We start from the raw sequence: 19,480 nt of genomic DNA, 5'->3' as shown, positions 1-19,480 counted from the left end.
CTCCAACCTTGGCAACTTTAAGACTTGTGGACTTCAACTCCCAGAATTCCTCAGCCAGCTTTGCTTTCCAATTCTGGGAGTTGAAGTCCACAAGTCTTAAAGTTGCCAAGGGTTCGAGACCCCTGAATTACAACACTTAATGATAGTCAGAGGGTACAAATAAGCAATCGAACCAATCAATATCAATATAAATCGTAAGGACACAAGCAACAAAGTTACAGTCATAGGGATTCCGTCTTCCACACTCCGGACTGAGAATCTATTCTAGATAGAACGCGAAGGGAAAAAACGCGGGAGATCTACTTTCTCCACCCTTTTCTTCTCCCCTCCCCCGCCTCTCCTCCGAAAGCTCCGCCCCGCCTGCGTCCTTTGCGTACTCTCCTCAACCGAGCCCCTTCCTTCCGGCTGCTCCTCTTCCGCAGCGCGTAGCGCTTTCGTCACGTCCGGTGCGTTTCGAGCAACGCACCTGCAGTCGGCGCTGTTCTCTCCGAGTCCGCGGCAATCTCTCTCTCTCTCTCTCTCTCTCTCTCTCCCCCCCCCGCCGACTTTGCGCAGATCTTCCCAGCCTAAGCGCGGTTTTGGTCGGCGGCGGCTGCGGGTTCAAGGGCGGAGGCGAGTTTTTCCCTCACTCCCCCTCCTCAAAGGGTGAGCGGGCCGAGAGGCAGCCACCGGCGCAGTCATGCTGGCTTTCCAGAGGGGGCTGCGGTTGCTGAATGGGACCGTGAGGAGCCAGATCCTCCCAAGGGCAAAGATGTCCACCAAGTCAGGAAAGAACAGTTTCTTGGTGAGAGGTTTTTTTTTTCTCCTTAAAGCTTCCAGCCCCACCCCCCTCCGCCCATGACTCCTGAAGGTCAATACTGCTCGCCTTCAAGAGCAGGTTTCTGAAGGGCTCAGTCGCACCTGGCAAGAGTCCTCTGGCTGGGCCTGGGCTAAGAAGAGCACCGTCCGAAAGAAACGCGGGGTCAAAGGCTTTTATTTTAATTACTCTGATAAAGGGGAGGCCGGCTTATATTGTGCCTCTTTTTCCGGACGGGCTGGAATAATGTGGTGGAAGAGGAAATGCTCCCAAGGACAGCGTCACGTGCCTTCATGTCTGTTTTTTAAAAAGGAAATTTAAAAATGGTCGTTTAAACCAAGGGGTTTCCAACCTTGGCAACTTTCAGACTTGTGGACTTCAACTCCCAGAGTTCCTCAGCCAGCAAAGCTCAGCAAAGTCAGCAAAGCTGGCTGAGGAATTCTGGGAGTTGAAGTCCAAAAATCTGAAAGCTGCCAAGATTGAAGACGCCTGGTTTAAATGGCTATGGCAGAGGTCTTCAAACTTGGCAGCTTTCAGACTTGTGGACTTCAACTCCCAGAATTCTCCAGCTATGCTGGAGACTTGAAGTCCACAAGTCTTAAAGCTGCCAAGTTTGAAGACCTCTGGCAGAGGACCTTCACCTAGTTACATGGGGGCGGTATAGTTGCAGAAGATCTTATGGATTGTTAATGAAAACCAACAGACATAAGCCTTAAATCCTGCCTGCATTCTTGCACTCACTTCGCTTACTAAAATAAAGATCATAATATGAAGGCAGGAGAGATTAACTCTCCCTTCATCCTATACTATTACCTAATACTATTACCGGTATTAAGATTTGCTCTTAATACCGGTAATAGACTTTTAATTGCTTGTCACTTTAAGACAGTGTTTAAATCCAACATCTTACAATCTGAAGCATTATATCCCCACCCGCCACCCCTAATGCCCAGTGTTGTAGCAATCTGTATTCCTGAGAGGCTGCCATGTAACAGATGAAATCACAATGAAGAATAGGATAAGTGGTTTGAGCTAGTTGTTTAAAAATCATTATGATTGGTTTCTTAGTTTGGAATGCTTCCACTCAGCGCATTTGTGTTTGTTTCATAAAGAATTTTATGACAGTAGCCTAGATAGTGGCCTTTTTCAGTTTTAATCTTTTGTACATTCCCATTTTTTCCATTTCACAAGTCTTACTGTCAGGAATCCTTATTCTGTTTCAAGACTATCTAAATTTTAATGGTTTCTTGCAGCAAACATGAGTACATTATTTTTCATGTTGTTGATTTCCTTGCAGTAAAGCACTAACTACATACATTTAAAATAGGCTACAATACATCTGAGATTTATGTTGCCATTGTGTTTGCTGTAAGAAATAAGTAAAACATAACAGATAGAACCTAATTTGAAGGTGTACTCTGTAAAATTACCTCAAGGAATCTACAGGAATTTGTACTACTGAGAAAACTCAGGATCATTAAGATTACAATGAACTTTGTATATGCCATAAGTTATTTGCTATATGAATTATAAATCACATGTACAGTAAGTTATAGAAGTTTGCACGCAGTCCATAAGCGTTCATATATAAACTACGGTAGAAATGAAACAATTAAATAATCACAATTCTCACCTCGCTTGTGCATCTACTATCTCTCGTATGCTGCATCCTTAACACACTTTTTTTTTTTCAATTTACAGGAAAATGCCATTGGATTCACAGTGATTTTTACTGGTGGTCTTTTCCCAATTTGTTGGGTTACGGGCCATCTGGACAGTTACAGTAAATGAGAAGAAAAAGATTTGGGAACATGGTCACGAAGAATAAAATGTCAATGTTTGTTATTCCCAGAGGCTTTCATTATTAAAACTAAAATTTGAAAATTCAGAAGAGCAGGTCCAAGTTTTTATTTAGAAAAACCAGTATGCGTTATCCATGATAGAAGTAAGTATTGGGGTTCTCTATATTAATTACAAAAATATTTATGCAAATTCCAGACCAAAATTTTTTAAAAGCTTCCCTGGAACAGAAGGTACAGTTGAAGAAAAACGAAGTAGGCCCTCCTCATCATAAAATTTATATTGGCAGGGGAAGATATGATATGAAGAATAGTTTTTGACACCAGTTATAGTGTTTATAATAATTTTTATTGGCAGGACACCCAATCTTGAATCTAGTCACCCACATCTAGCCTAACATTGTACAATTCTAATCTGCAGTTGGTTTATAATTCAGAAGGCCATGTGAAAATGTGATTGAGTAAACCATGGCTAAGTAAGTATAAGTAAATGTAAATAGTGTAAGTAAATACAGATAGTACTTGGTTAACAGCAATTGGGACTGGAATTTTTGTCACTAAGCAATATGATCTTAAAAGTGTGATGTCAATTGACCACATTACTTATTCACGTCAGTTCCAGCCTTTCTTGGCTGTCATTGTAATAGAATCCCATGTCATTAAGTGAGGACATTACTGCCATTTGTGACACCTGCTGGTTCTCATTGAGTTTGTAAGCTGGCAAACAAGGGTGCAGATGACAATCACACGACTTTGGGATACTGCGATGGCTGGAACTTTGAGGATTAGTCGTAAATACCATTTGTTCAATGCTGTCAAGTTAAAACTGTCAGTGAACAAGTCATTAAATGAGAACCATTTGTGTTCCAGTCAATCTGGAAATAAATATGATTTGTAACAAAGATTGAGAGAAGGTAGGGAGCTATAGGGTTTATGAGAAAGAATGCAAGGATTACAGCTCAGCACTATATTTCTGTTTCTGGTTTCTATCACACTTTTTAATGTGATACTTCCTAAGTATTGTATAGCTAGTTAAAATGCTTTTTAGTTTTTCTGATAGAGAAACTCAAGCTAGATTTTTATTTAAGTTCTTTAACCAGGACTGTCAGCTGAACCTAATTGCAGGTAGTCAACTTACAAAGGTTCATTTAATGACTGTTCAAAGTTAAATCCCTGAAAAAAGTGACATGACCATTTTTCAAATGACCACTGCAGCATCCCCATGGTTACATGATCAAAATTCAGATGGTTGGCAATTGACTCATGATAATTGCAGTGTCCAGGGGTCATGTGATCATCTTTTGCAACATTCTGACAAAAGTCAATGGGGAAACCAGTTTCACTTAATTGTGTGATTAACAACTACAGTGATTCCCTTTAACTCTGGCAAGAAAAGTTGTAAAAGGGCAAAACTCATTTAACAAATGTTTCACTTAGCAATAGAAATTTTGTACTCAATTGTGGTCATAAGTTGAGGACTACCTGTAATTTATGTTGACTTTAAAAACGGTGTTTATTTAACCCATTTAGGCTGATTCCATTTTTACTGTTTCTATAAAACGCTTAAAACATGGGAAAGAGGGTAGCATTAAATTATAATTCCTAGTATCTTTCTACATCTCACATGCTGGGTAAAACTGCTAGTATTTATACTTTGAAAGCCACATAAATACATTAATGGTACCATAATTACATTAGAGGTGAGTAAATAGGGCACATAATTGCTGAAAAAGTAACAATGAGAAGTAACAGGCTTATTTAGCTGGCATGTTTGAACTATGAAATAGTCTCAAGAATGAACTTTGCTTGTTCTATAAATACCCTGTGTAATTTTAGATAAGCAACTGCAGTTTGGTATACCCCATTTGCTGAATTACCCTAAATGTATATCCCACAGGTCTTTATGCACTGTATCTTTATACATGGAGTATTCAGATTTTTAAGATAAATCTGGACAGTGAAAGCTTGACATTTGGTTGGAGAAGCTGAGATATTCTGATAAATATGAATATTTTTTGAAAAGATTACGGTAGATCTAGCTGAAAGTAGTGATCTTCTTTGTAGAGCCCATTTGCTTTCACCTGATGCTCATATGCATAAAACTGTTGGCCTTAATGCATAGGAATCGTGATTTTCCTTGTGAAATCACAAAATTAGTTTTAAGCAGCTATGCCTGATTCCTAACCACCTAATACATAGTATAGTAAGATTGGCCAGTGATATGCAACACTGTTCGCTTGATTCAGTGGAACTTGCGTATTTGATTTCGGGGTGGAGGTGGAGCCTTATAGTGAATGCCAGACAAGCCCACGCAATTTTGGGGACAACGATCTTAGAAGTGGTTAGCCATTGCTTCTTTTCCTGGGGCTGAATGAATGTGAAGTTCCCCTATTGAATTTGTACCTATGGCAGGATGTTTCTAGCTCAATGTTCTTTCTACACCAAAGTGCTCTTATTTGGAATGTGTGTGTAGTTGCTGCAGTTTTCTTGGCAAGATTTTCAGAAGTGGTTTGTCACTACCACCTTCTTAGGACTGGGAAAATATGACTGACCCTAGGTCACCCAAATGGCTTTGTGCCAAAGTTAGTATCAGAGTTCAGTCTCTTTCTAGCTTAGTGCATTAACTACACCAAACTGGCTCTCATCACGTGGGCCTCATTTAGTGACTGTTTGCTGTTACACCAGTGACAGCAAATTAACTTTGTGACCAATCATTGCGTTTATGGCTTTCATAGCCTGTAAGGCACTGGTGAAATGTAAAATTTGTTACTACTGGTTCTGTGGGTGTGGCTTGGTGGGGGTGGTAATGTGACTGGGTGGATGTCACCAACTTTTTTTTTTTACTTTTAAAAGAATTTTTTTACAACCTTTTCGGCCAGAGGTTGTAGAAAAAATGCTTTTAAAAGGCTTTGATGATCCCAGCTGAAGAAAAAATGCTTTTAAAAGTAAAAAAAACCCAAACCTGTGATAATCATGCGGCTCAGTTGGGCATGGGGGGGGGAGGGATTTTTGCTACCAGTTCTCTGAACCACCCACCACCATCGCTATTGGATTGGGCGATCCAGTCCGAACCGGGAGCATTTCACCCCTGCTGTAAAGCAAAGGAAAGCTGAATTAAGGCCATAACCACAGTTTCACTTAGAAACCATTTCACTTAACAATGGAGTTGGTGGTCCCAGTTGTCACTAAAGGAAGACTACCTGTATTAGAAATGTAGTGGTGCAATCATTAGGACATCTTTGCACATAATCTACATAAAAAAGCAATGAATTAAGTGAAGTATGAAGGATGTGATGCTGCCACAATTATTTTAGAAGACCCAGCCCATGTATGAAAGACACACGTTAATTAATACACTTCAAATGTTATAGTATTGCCCTTTAGTTTGTTTTTCTGCACCTCCAGTAGATAAGCTGTTGTAAATACCACTTACTGGTTTTCACTTGCAGACCATTTGATTTGTGTTAATACTTTTTAGAAAGCAATACTGCACATCATAGCAGAATGATAGCAGGAAAATAAATTTAGTCTTAAAATATGGCACTACTAAAAGCTCACTTTTCCTGTTTCAATCATAAAATGTTCAAGTGTGCATTTTAATAGGACTTAGCACATTACTTATTTCCATAAAAAAAGAAATTATTTGAACACATGGGTACATTAGTTGTTCTATTCCAGAAGAAAGTCAGAAGCACCTTTTTCCAAGAATCTGTTTTAATACAGGTAAGTGTGACTGCTCAAATCACAAGGAAGGCAGGAAATTTTTAACAGACCAATGGTTTTGCCTATCCTACCATTAAAAAAAAATGGCTGATTTTTCTCCAATGAACTTTTGAAATTTGAAATAAATACTGCATGTAAAACAAGTATCTTTGTAAACTACAATAAAACTACAACCATTTCCCTTACTCATCCATTAAAGTTGGAAGAAATCATACCAGAAATTTTATCAGCCACACTGATTCCATTCATGATCAGAATCTTTTAAAACTATTTCTACATCATTAAACACCACCTTGGATCTCTTGAAAATACTCAATTCAGAAATCAGCTTGTAAAAGAAAATCAATAGAAATGCACAAGAGGGATGGCAGAGACATTTATTCCAGCAGTGGTTTTACTGCATCATATTTCAGGATAAAATATTGTAAAACACGAGGAAACCCAAAGAAAAAATATAAAAACAAATCCACAAAATTTATGACTTTATTCTCAGAAAACTCGCGATGGGACTGAGCAATTTCCTTTATTGCAAAATATGGGGAGGCAATGGGAAAAAGTGTGAGTTCCCAGTTTTGTTACCTTTGAGCTACCAGGAAGGTTCCAGGAAAAAGATCATACTTTCCTCCACCCATCAGAAATGCCTGACAATGGTTGAAGACAGCTTCACCTTCTTGCACAGTAAGTGCAAAATGGAAGTCTTGCTGCTATCCTACTGTGGAGCTAATGACCTGCACCCCTTTAGTATATGGAGCGCCTAGCATTCTCCAGTGGAAACTCACAGCAAGACAAATTCGCCATTATAGACTACCAAACCCCATTTTGGTGACAACAGGATGAATGCTCCCAAGGAATACACTACTCAAATGTTAGTGCATAGGAAGGAATTCCTGACTCCAAGCACCAAAGGGTCATGCAGCAAATGCCACTTAGATCTCTGTACAAGCATGACAAAACGTTTTCCCCAGCCCCTCCCCCCTTAATAGCATTTAGTACAGAGTCAGTGGTCAGGGCACTGCCAGTTTCAGCAACAGTACAAGATATTTCCTCAGCCAGTGCAAAGTCCTCTATGTTAGGATATCATGGGCTTGGTGTTCCACCAACATTTCCATGTTCTTCACATCTGTGCACCAGAACTCCAGACGGTCTTTCATACCCTTTATCTAGAAAACAAATCAACAATCATATTAGAAACTAAGATGCAAATGCGACAAACTGAGACACTACAATTGCCATATCAGAAAATTTCGCAAACAGTGCACAACAAGCTGTAAATGTTCTCCTAGCTCTCACATTTGGCAACCTGTGAAGCTGTACTCCTGAAAGCCTTGAGACTCCCAGATAACAAATGCCACACCTCCTCCCATGCCTTGAAGTCTCAGATGATGCCACACCCGAAACCCAGCTGGGCATATTTCAAAAAGAACCAGCCCACCCACCTCCCTTCCATACCCAATTAGATTTTGGCAATATAAGCCAATACATATTTGAAACATTCCACCTGCTCAATAGAACTTCCTTTATCAATCTAGTGAAAGGGTTGAAAATTTCTTGAAAATACCAGGACATTTGTTTTAGGTAGTTTATTCTGAGGCACTCAAATACTGATAGTGCTCTACAACAGCTAGGTGCCCCAACTTTTGCTATGATGCTGTAGTGGATGGTTGGGTCATCCATATATAAAATTATATGGAGCAACTGATGAGATGGAGACTGAGATCCACGGGTGGAAAGCTTTAGGTGAAAATAGCTGGTATAAGACCTCAAATAAAGGGACAGTAGATATGGAGTACAGGCAGCTTCAAAAAGTTCACTCTGAAGACTTCTAAATTCTAGCACTCATTTAATCCAGACTGAAGGTGCTATGAAAAATTTCTTTCCAATTCTAAATCAACAGGAACAAAAACTTCCAAAACACCCTACATTACTGGAGATAGCATACTTTTTTTTCTCTCTCAACTCAGAATTCGTTTCCCAAGAATATCTTACTGGTTCCATTTGCCTTGGTAGCAACATAGTATACTGACTGAAAAGTGTTGGTAGAAGTAGATATGCTGGAAATTAGACAGAATTAATGTGATTTCTGCTGCTCACTACAAAAATGTATGACTTCTACATTCTAAAACTTATGTGTGTGTATATATTTAAAATGTGAGGATTAAACAAATGAAACACACTGCCAACAGCCTAAGCCAGGGGTCTCCAACTGTGGCAACTTTAAGCCTGGAGGACTTCAAGTCCCAGGATTCCCCAACTGAGTTGGGGAGTTGAAGTCCTCTAGGCTTAAAGTTGCCAAGTTTGGAGACCCCTGGCCTATGCTATTTTCCACCATAAAACGTTTTGGTATAGTTCTAAAACAAAACCTGTGAGGGAGAGCATGAGAAGCTACCTGTTGTAAATCCAACACACGTGGTTGAACCCATGTCATGTGAACCTTTTTATCCACTTCATCAATACTGCCTTTCACCAAGCCTACTGAGAGTGCTTTCATCACTAGCAGCTCCACCTGCACAGGAAAAGGAAACAGTGTCTTTACTGTCTTTTGAAGTAGTATCCAATATGTCCCAGGTACAACTTACTGATCTGAAAACATGGTACAACTAAAGGTGAAATACTGAACAAATACAGAGAACACATAGAACTTACAGGAGTTAGTTATAGTCTTGCCCAAGAGCTTAAACAACAAAAGTTACCTGAAATGAAAATGTTAAATTAAATGGTGGAATGGTTTCTATTCAACTGAGTAAAAATATGGTATATAAAGCAAATAAATAAACTGCTCATCGGACCAGAACATCTGGTTACAACTGAGGTCAGTTCCAAAAGTAACTCACCTCATTTATAGTGACTTTGGCACTTCTAGCAATTTCTTCAAAAGTAAGTTGCCTGTGATTAGCTGGTCTGGTGAAGGTCATCTGTAGCCAAGAAAAGCTAGAGGATTAAAACTAATTATGGACTTAAAAAAATTATAACATACCCACTGCACAAATCTGTTTTTATCTATCCTTGCTGACCTCAGCACAAAATATGTAAAGAGCCTAGATTTTTGATAGAATCTTTAAGAAAATATAGTATTATAAATAAGAACTATATAATTATATAGTTAACTATATGATCTCAAAAACCCGACCCCCTCAAAGCAAACTTTCAAATAAAAACTTAAATTAACTGATGTTAAGCTCTTATGATTAACATTTAATTAATATATTTTTAATAACAATAATCAATCCATATGAAAATATTTCATATAATGGCTTCCTTTATACTGTTTTGGGGTCTAATATTTTGAACATTAAGAGTGACATACCAAATGATTTTTCCCCACTAGTATTAAATAGAAGCCAATACAGAATGAGATTCAACTGAATGACATACTCTATATGGAAGGACAGTAAGCATAATATATTACTAAGAAACTAAGTGGTTTCTTAAAATCCATTTATTTCAACCACCATGAGAAACAGCCGCTCTTTTTGCACCATAATTTAGTTCCACAAAACTTAAAAAAAGTTTCAGTGATGAGCAAGACAGTTTCCAGAACAGAAAAAATATATGATCCTTTGCAATGAGGATGCAAATTTAAGTAAAAGCAATGTCAGTTAACAAAATAAATATACATTTCTGGCCCATGATTTTGACCAAAAAAAGTCCATATAGCTAGCAATGGTGCTATCTTTGTTACAGGACCTACCTCCATTAAGCACAGTAGTTGGATTTTCTGCAGAAGAAGGGTTTCATTTGCAGCCAAGTCTGGCTGTAAAACATAAATCCAAAAAAGTTAACCTGCATTATCTTTTTTAAAAAAAATATCACCTGACAGGAAAGTACTATACATTTTGTGTTTTGCTTCACACTACAAAATCATTCTAAACTTCTAAATGCATCTATCAAGATGAATTAAAATAGATCTTGTGAAGGGAAAGTAAAGACAAATAATAAAGAATTCCAACAGTCTTTGCAAATTATCTTTATCTCATTTTATTGGAGATTTTTAGCTCTGGAATGCCCAGTTTTGCGGAAGAGGTTCTGCAGAACTCTCTGGAGTGTAAATCCAGCTCTTATTTACAACTCTTTAAAGCTGTATCTTTTTCCAGAAAGGCACAGCTGCTTTAGTGAGCCAGAAAGTGTTACACATTCCAAAACATTGTACAATGAACTGTACAACATAGTAGTACACAACACGTGGAGAGCCAAGCAGATTGGTGCAGCCCATTAGCATTTTTGAGAAAACAACCAGTCCACTGACACAAAATGTCACTGCCACCAGAAAGGATGGGCTCTTACTGCCTGGGTTTTCAAGGCCTCTTCCATCCTGAAAGACATGCTGCCAAGCACCTAAAATGCCTCCAGGCCTCTTGGATACCACTAACTCTACTCCTGCCACTGCACTGCTAGCAGCCAACAGCTGATCATCTCACCAGCTATTTCAATGTGATCTGTGATTATCTTTTAAGGTATAAGTCTGGCCCTTTTGCCTCTACGAACTATGCAGGATTGATTTTAAGTCAATCCAGGTTTGCAGGTTGAGTTCTGCTCACAGAACACAGTCAAACATGGATTGTGTTCTGCAAGATGCTTAACAGCTCTTCCAATTTTGCAATCCTAGACAGGCAGTAAAACCCTGGGGCCTCTGTTCGTTAATCAGCTGAACAAACCTAAGCTGGCATAAGAACTATTAAAATGATTTGATATCTCAGAACTCATATCTATACAAAAATAAAGAAACAGATTCATCTAAAGGTGTTTACACTGCTTTCCTAAAATGCTATCAGGTCATGACAATCACTAACCTGTTGGCCCCATGATGATTTCAATGCTTGGAATTTTTCCACATTGCCGCTATTGAAGGCATAAAGAGTGTCAATCAGCCATTGTCTGTCAGTGTCCCTCAAAGATTCCAGTACAGGATGCATAAGCTATAAACGGAGATTAAGATATATTATTAGCAGAAAACTTTTTTTAAACTCAACAGTTAAAACTAATATAACTCTACTTACCAGTTCCCCGAAGTTATAGACTCCTTCACCCAAGAGACCCGCCAAGCCTAAAGTAAAAGCTCTTTCCTGCTGGTCTGCCACTGAAAAGAAAAACGTTCTACGTCAGTGACTATCCCACATTCCTTCTCCCATTTCAGTAGCTGGGAGAATCCACAATTTCATAATTGCTATTTTAAACTCCATTCATATCTATTACCGTGTTTCCCAAAAAATAAGACCCTGTCTTATATTTTTTTGAACCCGGAAATAAGCACTTGGCCTTATTTTCAGGAAGGTCTTATTGTTTTGGGGCACATGGAGCAAGATGGGCTCCTCTTGCCATCTTACCTGATTTCCAGCTCTGTTTTTAAATATTTTCAGGGAGGGTTTATTTTGGGAGGAAGGCTTATTTTAGTGCATACGCTCAAAAGTCCAATTGGGCTTATTATCAGGGGATGTTTTATTTTCAGGGAAACAGGGCATATTTAATAAATCTAATATCTATTATATTTAATAAATAAATATAATATATATTAAATATTTAATAATAAATAATAATTCAAGTTGAAACGCTGACTTTATGTATAAGATAAACACATATTAGTGTGCATTTGAAAAATAAGGCTGTCTCTCTCTGACCATTCTATTCAAAGAAGTGCCTTGTTCTGTCCTTAAAATGTATGGTGTGTATTTCTACATCTGGTTTAGTTTTTTAGAGAAGTAAATTCTTGAGTGGAGTTGCTCTTTTAAAGGCACACCTTTACAAGCACTACACTGCCAAACACATTCAGTGGGGAAAGAAAAGAGATCACTACCTGGCAGGTCTTTGACATCTATACAGCCCAGGAACCTTAATGCATCCTTATAATAAGAGGCATGATTTCCAATTGTTTGATAATACTTGCTAGAGAGATCATAGAAGCGGCTGTGAACAGATGTCACTCCAGGAAGATTATTCAACATCTCCTCAACTTCTTCGATTGTCTCCTAAAAAAATAAAATGGATGCCAAATCTTAATTTTCTTAATTCTTCTTCGTCTTGTGCCATATCCGTCATCAGATGTTGGCGATCAAGTTGACGATCCTATTTTTATCAACAGCCACACAAAAAATTGCTGTTGAGTTTTGTCCAAACCAATTTTCTTAATATATATGTTATTATGGAATATATATACGGAAAAAGTATAAGTTTGCTTTTAGAAATATATGCATATTCTCAATGATTACCGAAGAAAATTATCAGTATTTGAATCAATGAACATTAGTAAATATAGTCTGGGGCTATCCATTTATTCTAGGAGAATGGCAAATAAATAGGTATTTACATATCTCTAGAGTACATAAGGTTAGCTAGATTGTCCTGAAGAAGGCCAGGTATAATTAGGCAGGGAAATTTGCCAGAATGAGTGAACAATATTTGAAGTCAAGCAAGAAACTTCCTGGTTTCTAAAGAAGAATTAGGTCGTAATACAGTATTTGTACATTTATTGGCAATAATTGCTTCAATTTCTCTGAACTAATATAAAGTATACTCCATTTATGTAAAGTAGAAATGTGCAACCTAAACTCTCCTGTAATTCCACATCTTAGAGTCACTCTTAAAAATTATCACCAAGTTGTAATGTTTAACCAGAAACAAGAGAGGAAACAATAAATAGGAACAACCATATTAACAATATTTCATTAATTTAATTAAATCAGATTTTAATTTTCATGGAATTCAATCATAAGTACAGGAAAACTGGAAAGGAGAAATACTTAAAAATTGTGAGCAACCTAAAAATATAACTATTTAATGCAAAAGGCAAAACTGAGTCAATGAACATACAAATAAAATACTGCCTCACCTTTGTAACTTGCAGGTCACCAATGTTTAATTTTAGAGCACCAATGGCTGTTTTACATAGAATCACAGCTTCATCGCTGCTTTTCACCTACAATCAATATAAATGTCAAGTCACAAAACAGCTGTTGATACATCTGTATCAAACAGTAAAAATATCAGATTAAAAATCCTAAATCTGACTTCTGTCCTTTGTCTATTTTCTTACTGAAGAAAGCGTACAAGTAGATCTCAGTGCGATTAATAAATCCCATAAATTAGTCACATTTTTCAAATATTCTCTATTCTAAATATGTCTATGGAAAATAGGGTAATTGGTTCCAGTTCAAATAGGCAATTAAATTTTTTAAAGCTTACTTTATTACTGAAATACAGCTACTTCTCATTTTATCAACCGTTCAGCAACTGTTCAAATTTACAAAGACGCTGAATGAACAGTAGTTACAACTACTCCCTTGAAGTTATGATTGTTGCAATACCCTCTGCAGTCACATAATCAAAATTCAAGCACTTGGAAGGCCACCCACATTACAACTGTAGCAGCATGTGCTTTAACTCCTCCAACCTCCCTCTCTCTCTCCTATCTATGTCTTTTGGTTACCCTGCACTCTGCTGCCACCATCCATCATCTTCCTTCTGCTGTTGACAAATTGTGCCTGGCCTAGGCAGTTGCTGGTCCTTCACAAGGCCTTCACGACAGTCACCTAACTTCCCCCATCTCTGCCCTTTGGGCTGTCATGCATAACTTTCACAAAGGGCCAGAGACTGCCTTGGCTAGATGTACCTCATCCTGAGGAGGAAGAGGATCGTGAAGATCAGCTGGGCCAATGGAGGTAAATGGTGAGTGCAGGGTGGCTAAAAGGGCAGAAATGGGGGGGGGGACTGAAGCAGAGGGGAGAATAGCAGGGCAGTCCCTGCCTAAAGACTACAATCAAGACTACCAGAATGTCTGTCACTAAGTGGCACAGCTGTGTGATGTTTGCCTAACCACCACTTCGCTTAATGAAAGAAATTCTGTCCCAAATTAGGGTCGTTAAGGACTACCTGTACTGTACCAGAGTAAAAGGGGATAAACTTATAGCTGCTATTTAAGTTCTTCAAAATTAGCCTCTTATTTGAGTTAAATTTATATTTGCCGACAAAGAAAGAAACAGAGACTAGTATAGATCTATTTCAAGCTATTTAGCTCTTGTCAGCTAGTCATATCCTCCTGAGATAGAGTATTAAACCTGGGCTTGAATAAATAGCTTGAAATAGATCTATACTAGTCTCCCTTTATTTCTTTTCAGTAAATATAAATGTAACACAAAAACAGTTTGTCGCAAAAGCGACTGCCTGCGAAAGGGGCTAAAATGCAAAAGCGGAAGCAGTATGCTCCGTCCCATATTTGGGTAGACCAGGTTGCCCTGATAAAAAAAAAACTTGGTCTCTTCTTTGAGTTTTCCTCAAACAGAATTTTCCTTTCTCCATTTTACACATGCAGCAATTAATGCCTAAAACCCCAACAGCAGCCTGCACTAACTGAAATGTGACCTGGTATCAATTTATATTATGTACTAAATTAAGTACTGTATTATTTGCAACCTACCTGTACATTGGCTGGCCAGTATAGCACATGTCTAAAACTATTTGAATTAATAAAAAATTATATATAATTGTCTATTACGTTCTTTCCTTACCTTTTCGCGGGTCTTTTCCAGAAATGTAAGAGCAACATTAGGATCTAAAGAAATGCATACCGGAGGCAACATTAAGGATTAGTTTAAAAATATATGCCATACCCATCATGCACTTCAGCATTAATCCTTTAAAAATTATACTATGTACAATGAAACATATTAATATAAACATATAAAATATAATAAAATGCATTTCTACATTAATCTTTTAAAAATGAATTGTATACAGTGAAATATATTAATATAAAACATATAAAATATAATAAATATCAAAGAACTTCAGGCAGGCTTTTTGTATCTCTTAATTGTAATTCTCTCAAATTAAAGGAAATCTATGGCATAAAAAAAAGTGGGATCTCTTGCATATAATTTCATCCTATACTGAAGAAACTGTAAATACAAGACAAAATCCTACGAGTAAATGAGCAATAAAATAATATTTCAATTTCAATTAAATTGAATACTTTATCTGGCCAAATGTGATTAAACACAAGGAATTTGTTTCCAGTACAGAAGCATTCCAGAAAAGCAACAGAATAAAAATAATACCAATACATACCAATAAAAGAGGGAGTAAAGAAGATAAGAAGGATAAATAATGCTACACACACACTACATGGATAAATATACATAAACATTACATAGAACTGTGAGAATTGGGCATTCAGCAGTAATGGCATGAGGGGGGAAATCTCCATTAAAAACTGTTTCCAATCTGTACTTTCAGAATTCAGCACTTAGCTTGCATAATAATACCATCTGTGGCAGAGGTGAAATGTAAAATTTGTTACTACCAGTTCTGTGGGCGTGGCGGGTGGGTGGGTGGTAATGTGACTAGGTGGGTGAGGCCAAATATTTTTTTTAAACTTTTAAAAGCATTTTTCTACAACCTCTTTGGCCGAAGAGGCTATAGAAAAAATGCTTCTAAAGGGTTCTGGTGACCCCAGCTGAGCCGCGCAATCATCAGAGGCTTTTTTTTTTTACTTTTAAAAGCATTTTTTCTGCAAAGAAAAAATGCTTTTAAAAGTAAAAAAACCCTGATGATCGCGTGGCTCAGCTGGGCATGGGGGGAAGGCAGAGATTTTTACTACCGGTTCTATGAACCCCCCGCTGCCGTCGCTACCGGATCGGGTGATCCGGTCCAAACCGGGAGCATTTCACCTGATCTGTGGGCAAAGTTTAAAAGATTTTTTTCAATGTTCAAATAATGTTTGTTATCCTGGAATACTTTTGGAATAATCAAAAGTTACACTAAGGTCCAAACAGCTATTCTAGATTTGAAAGGGTCTACATAACACAAATACTCCTTTGTCGTATTTGATAAAGTTATTTCAAAGTCAAGTAAATACACACAAAAGGCTAAATATATAGATGTTTTTCCCTAACAGAGTTGAAGGGTCAGCTGCTACTACTTTATTTAAGGTTAATGTATATCGTTCCCAACTTCAAAATTTCAACCTGAACCACTGTCTTTAGAAAATTTATGTGTAAAAGGAGTTTACCTGTCATTTGCCGTACCACATGAAGAATGATTTCTACAAGGGATAAAGGGTTCACCCTGGAATAAAGAGGAATTACTATGAATCGATGAAAAATAATATAGGCTTTTTAAAGTCTAGTCATATGAAAAAAATGTACCTGTGTTCAAATTCACTGATAAAGTTCTCATAAAGCTGTAAGCCAAAAGACAAAGAAAATAACCTTAATAACACAGAAGCACACACATTAAGTATCTACAAACACTGCTACTGATCCCTTTCTTGACAATAGAAATATATCTGAAGGGAAGGGAAATATATCTGAAGGGAAGGGAAGAGCAATGACAGTTCTATGAACAGTAAAGAGACAGCATAGGGGTGTGGAAATCCGGCAAAATCACTTTCCTGTGATTTTTACAGATACAGAACAGTACAAAGCCTTTTCATCAATAGAGGAAACCTACAAAATTAAGGTGTCTCATTAAATCAAGGATAGTATCCCATGTGATTAGCTAGCTTATTTTAGAAGTCATCCAAGTAAGAAAGTGCACCCCTATCTCCAGGCATTCAAATGGTTTGCCCTTAATGTAAGAAAGATTCATTACATGCTCCATCAAGTATCAAGTTCTCCAATAGCAAGGAAAAATATATCCATTGGATGTTTCATTGGTGTTTTCAAAATCACTACAAACTTTCTTATTTTTGTTATATAACTTCTTCAGGGCATTACTTCATTGCAGTGACACTTCATGCCATTTTACAGCAATGTGAATATCTGTGCTATAACCTAAAAAGTAAAATCAAATTGCTAAAATGGGGTTCCTTTGGATATATAAATTACAGTACTGAAAACAATGTATTGCAAATAAATAGATAACTACTCTTTGCATTTGTTAGTGATGATTTTTAAAAAGCCATTCTAATTGACGCACATTTAATAATACTAGGGGATACATACCTTGATAAGACCATCTCCTTGAGCAAAGCAGGGATCCTGCACAAAATCCAAAACCTGCAATGTTAGTTGATGCCAGAGCCTGTAACATAGGCAAAAGAAATAGTAACTATCAACATTGACAAATTTATACACAAGCAAATCCAAACTGAAAATTCACTCTAATACCTATTATATATAGAATTATTCAAAATATTTGTTTGGATAATAAGAAAACTTAAATAACATTGGTTTTAAAATAATGTACCAACAGAATATGTTGCTTAAAATAAGAAAATAACCAAAATAATTTATCAGCAATAAAAAGGAAAAGTCATTCATTAAGAAATACCAGGTGGCAGGTTTTCAGGGAGCTTCTGCCATTTAAATAATAAACATTGCTGAACAAAAGAGACTATCTCATTACAGAATAGCTTCAATATATCCACAGTCAATATTTTACAACAATGTATGTAGGCAATCAAAACCTGGGTACATATGTCTATATGTATGTATTTATGCGTCTTCAAGTCAACATTGACTCCTGGCAGTTGTCTGGACTGCAGTTTTTGCGGCAAGAATTTTTCAGAAATGGTTTGCCATTATTTTGGCAATACCTACATGTTGACTGAATCCCCCAGTGGAGAATATCCCCACCTTGTCTCTAATATTTAAGAATTGGTAGTCTCAAATGCAGAGCAGATAAGACCTGTACAAGGGATTGCGGAAATAGAACATCAAGTGGAAATCTGCTCTGAGAGAATGGAATCTTATATACCTGGAAATATATTTTAATGTTACTTTTAAAAAAAAAAACCAAAACGTTTTGTTTGGAGCATAAACATTTAAATATTCTGCTCAAAGGGCAACATAAAAAAAAAAATCAAACACTTTGCTAGCACTATTATTAGCTGCATGAAAAGCCAGGAAATACACAAACTAGCAACCAGCAGATACCCTCACCTCAATGTGAATTTCCAGAGTAGACCAAGTCAAGATCGGCCTGAAAGCAAGTAGGACGTAACAGGGCAGGGAGGCTTGCCAGGACAAGTGAACCTCCCTCGCCCAGCACGAAGAAGGGGATGGGATAAAGAAACAGGTGAAAACAGAGTGTGAAAACACACAGCCTGCTGCAAAAAAGGGGGTCTTCAATCTCTCAATAGCTTAGCCATTATTTATTTTATTTTTTATTTATTTATTTGTCAATCATATATAAGATAACAGATAAAAGTATAAACATAATTTGAAAACAGTAAGCAAAAAAGGAATATTAGGACAGGGAGGGTAGGCACGTGGGTGCACTTATGCACGCCTCTTACAGACCTCCTAGGAATGGGGTGAGGTCAACAGTAAACAATTTAATCTTAAAGTTTTGGGGGTTTGGGAAAGAAACCAGAGTCAGGTAGTGCATTCCAGGCATTGACCACTCTGTTGCTGAAGTCGCATTTTCTGCAATCAAGTTTGGAGCGGTTTACCTTGAGTTTGTATCTATTATTTGCTCGTGTATTGTTGTGGTTGAAGCTGAAGTAGTCATTGACAGGTAGGACATTGTGGTAGATAATTTTATGTACTATGCTTAGGTCAGATTGAAGTCTGTGTAGTTCTAAATTGTCTAAGCCCAAAATTTGGAGTCTGGTGGCATAAGGTATTTTCTTGCGAGCAGAGGAGTGGAGGACTCTTCTTGTGAAATATCTCTGGACTCTCTCGATTGTATTTATGTCCGATATGCAGTGGAGGTTCCAGACAGATGAGCTGTATTCAAGGATTGGTCTAGCAAATGTTTTGTATGCTCTAGTTAGTAGTACAATATTACCAGAGAAGAAGCTACGCAAAATTAGGTTAACAACTCTTAATGCCTTTTTGGCAATGTTGTTACAGTTGGGGCTCCAGTATGTCCCAAGAAAGGCGCCCCCCTGGCAGTCAGCAAAGATCTTCCCCACCACCTCCTCCAACGCACGTGTACCCATTGGCTTCGCTCCCCTTCCCCTCCCCCGCTCTCCTGAACCGATCCCCAGGCTCACTTTTTATTGTAAAGCTCCTCCAGCCGGTGCCAAACGGCGGCCTGACCAGGCCCCGAGCTCTGGCTCTGCTGTAGGAAAGCTGGGACGTCCTTCATGGTAGGACTGGGAAGGGAACAACAGCACGGAAAGAACCGCCGTTCACTCCGAAGAGCCACAGAGACCGGCCCTTCTCGCCGCCGGAAATGCACACTCACTTCCGGCACCTTCAACGCGGAGCATGTCGGGTACCGTATG

At 37.9% G+C, this 19,480-nt stretch overlaps 1 protein-coding gene and 1 long non-coding RNA gene across 2 annotated transcripts; one reads left to right on the top strand and one right to left on the bottom strand.

The window, feature by feature from the left end:
- Window positions 1-252: 252 nt before the first annotated feature.
- On the top strand, window positions 253-2,687 carry LOC131198371 (uncharacterized). The gene is made up of 2 exons (XR_009155114.1): window positions 253-784; window positions 2,498-2,687. It is a non-coding gene; the product is annotated as an uncharacterized LOC131198371 (long non-coding RNA).
- A 3,994-nt stretch (window positions 2,688-6,681) lies between these two features.
- Window positions 6,682-19,448, bottom strand: PSMD13 (proteasome 26S subunit, non-ATPase 13). Its single transcript, XM_058155976.1, has 13 exons — window positions 19,247-19,448; window positions 17,250-17,328; window positions 16,452-16,486; window positions 16,316-16,371; window positions 14,814-14,857; window positions 13,139-13,225; window positions 12,107-12,278; window positions 11,313-11,392; window positions 11,106-11,231; window positions 10,007-10,069; window positions 9,150-9,230; window positions 8,705-8,821; window positions 6,682-7,478 (listed from the first exon to the last, which is right to left on the bottom strand). The coding sequence occupies exons 1-13, from the start codon at window positions 19,339-19,341 to the stop codon at window positions 7,383-7,385; spliced, it is 1,131 nt and encodes a 376-aa protein (XP_058011959.1). The 5' UTR covers window positions 19,342-19,448; the 3' UTR covers window positions 6,682-7,382.
- Between the last annotated feature and the right edge of the window lie 32 nt (window positions 19,449-19,480).

The sequence above is a fragment of the Ahaetulla prasina genome, chromosome 1 (assembly GCF_028640845.1).
Source record: "Ahaetulla prasina isolate Xishuangbanna chromosome 1, ASM2864084v1, whole genome shotgun sequence".
NCBI lineage: Eukaryota > Metazoa > Chordata > Lepidosauria > Squamata > Colubridae > Ahaetulla > Ahaetulla prasina.
This window is presented reverse-complemented; position numbering and strand designations above follow the sequence as displayed.

Excerpts from the sequence above, each read along its gene's own strand:
- PSMD13 (XM_058155976.1), bottom strand. The coding sequence starts at position 19,341 with ATGAAGGACGTCCCAGCTTTCCTACAGCAGAGCCAGAGCTCGGGGCCT. Across the intron at positions 13,226-14,813 it reads TGGAAAAGACCCGCGAAAAG|GTGAAAAGCAGCGATGAAGC; the intron begins GTAAGGAAAGAA and ends TATTGATTGTAG. Across the intron at positions 11,393-12,106 it reads AGATGTCAAAGACCTGCCAG|TGGCAGACCAGCAGGAAAGA; the intron begins GTAGTGATCTCT and ends TTTTCTTTTCAG.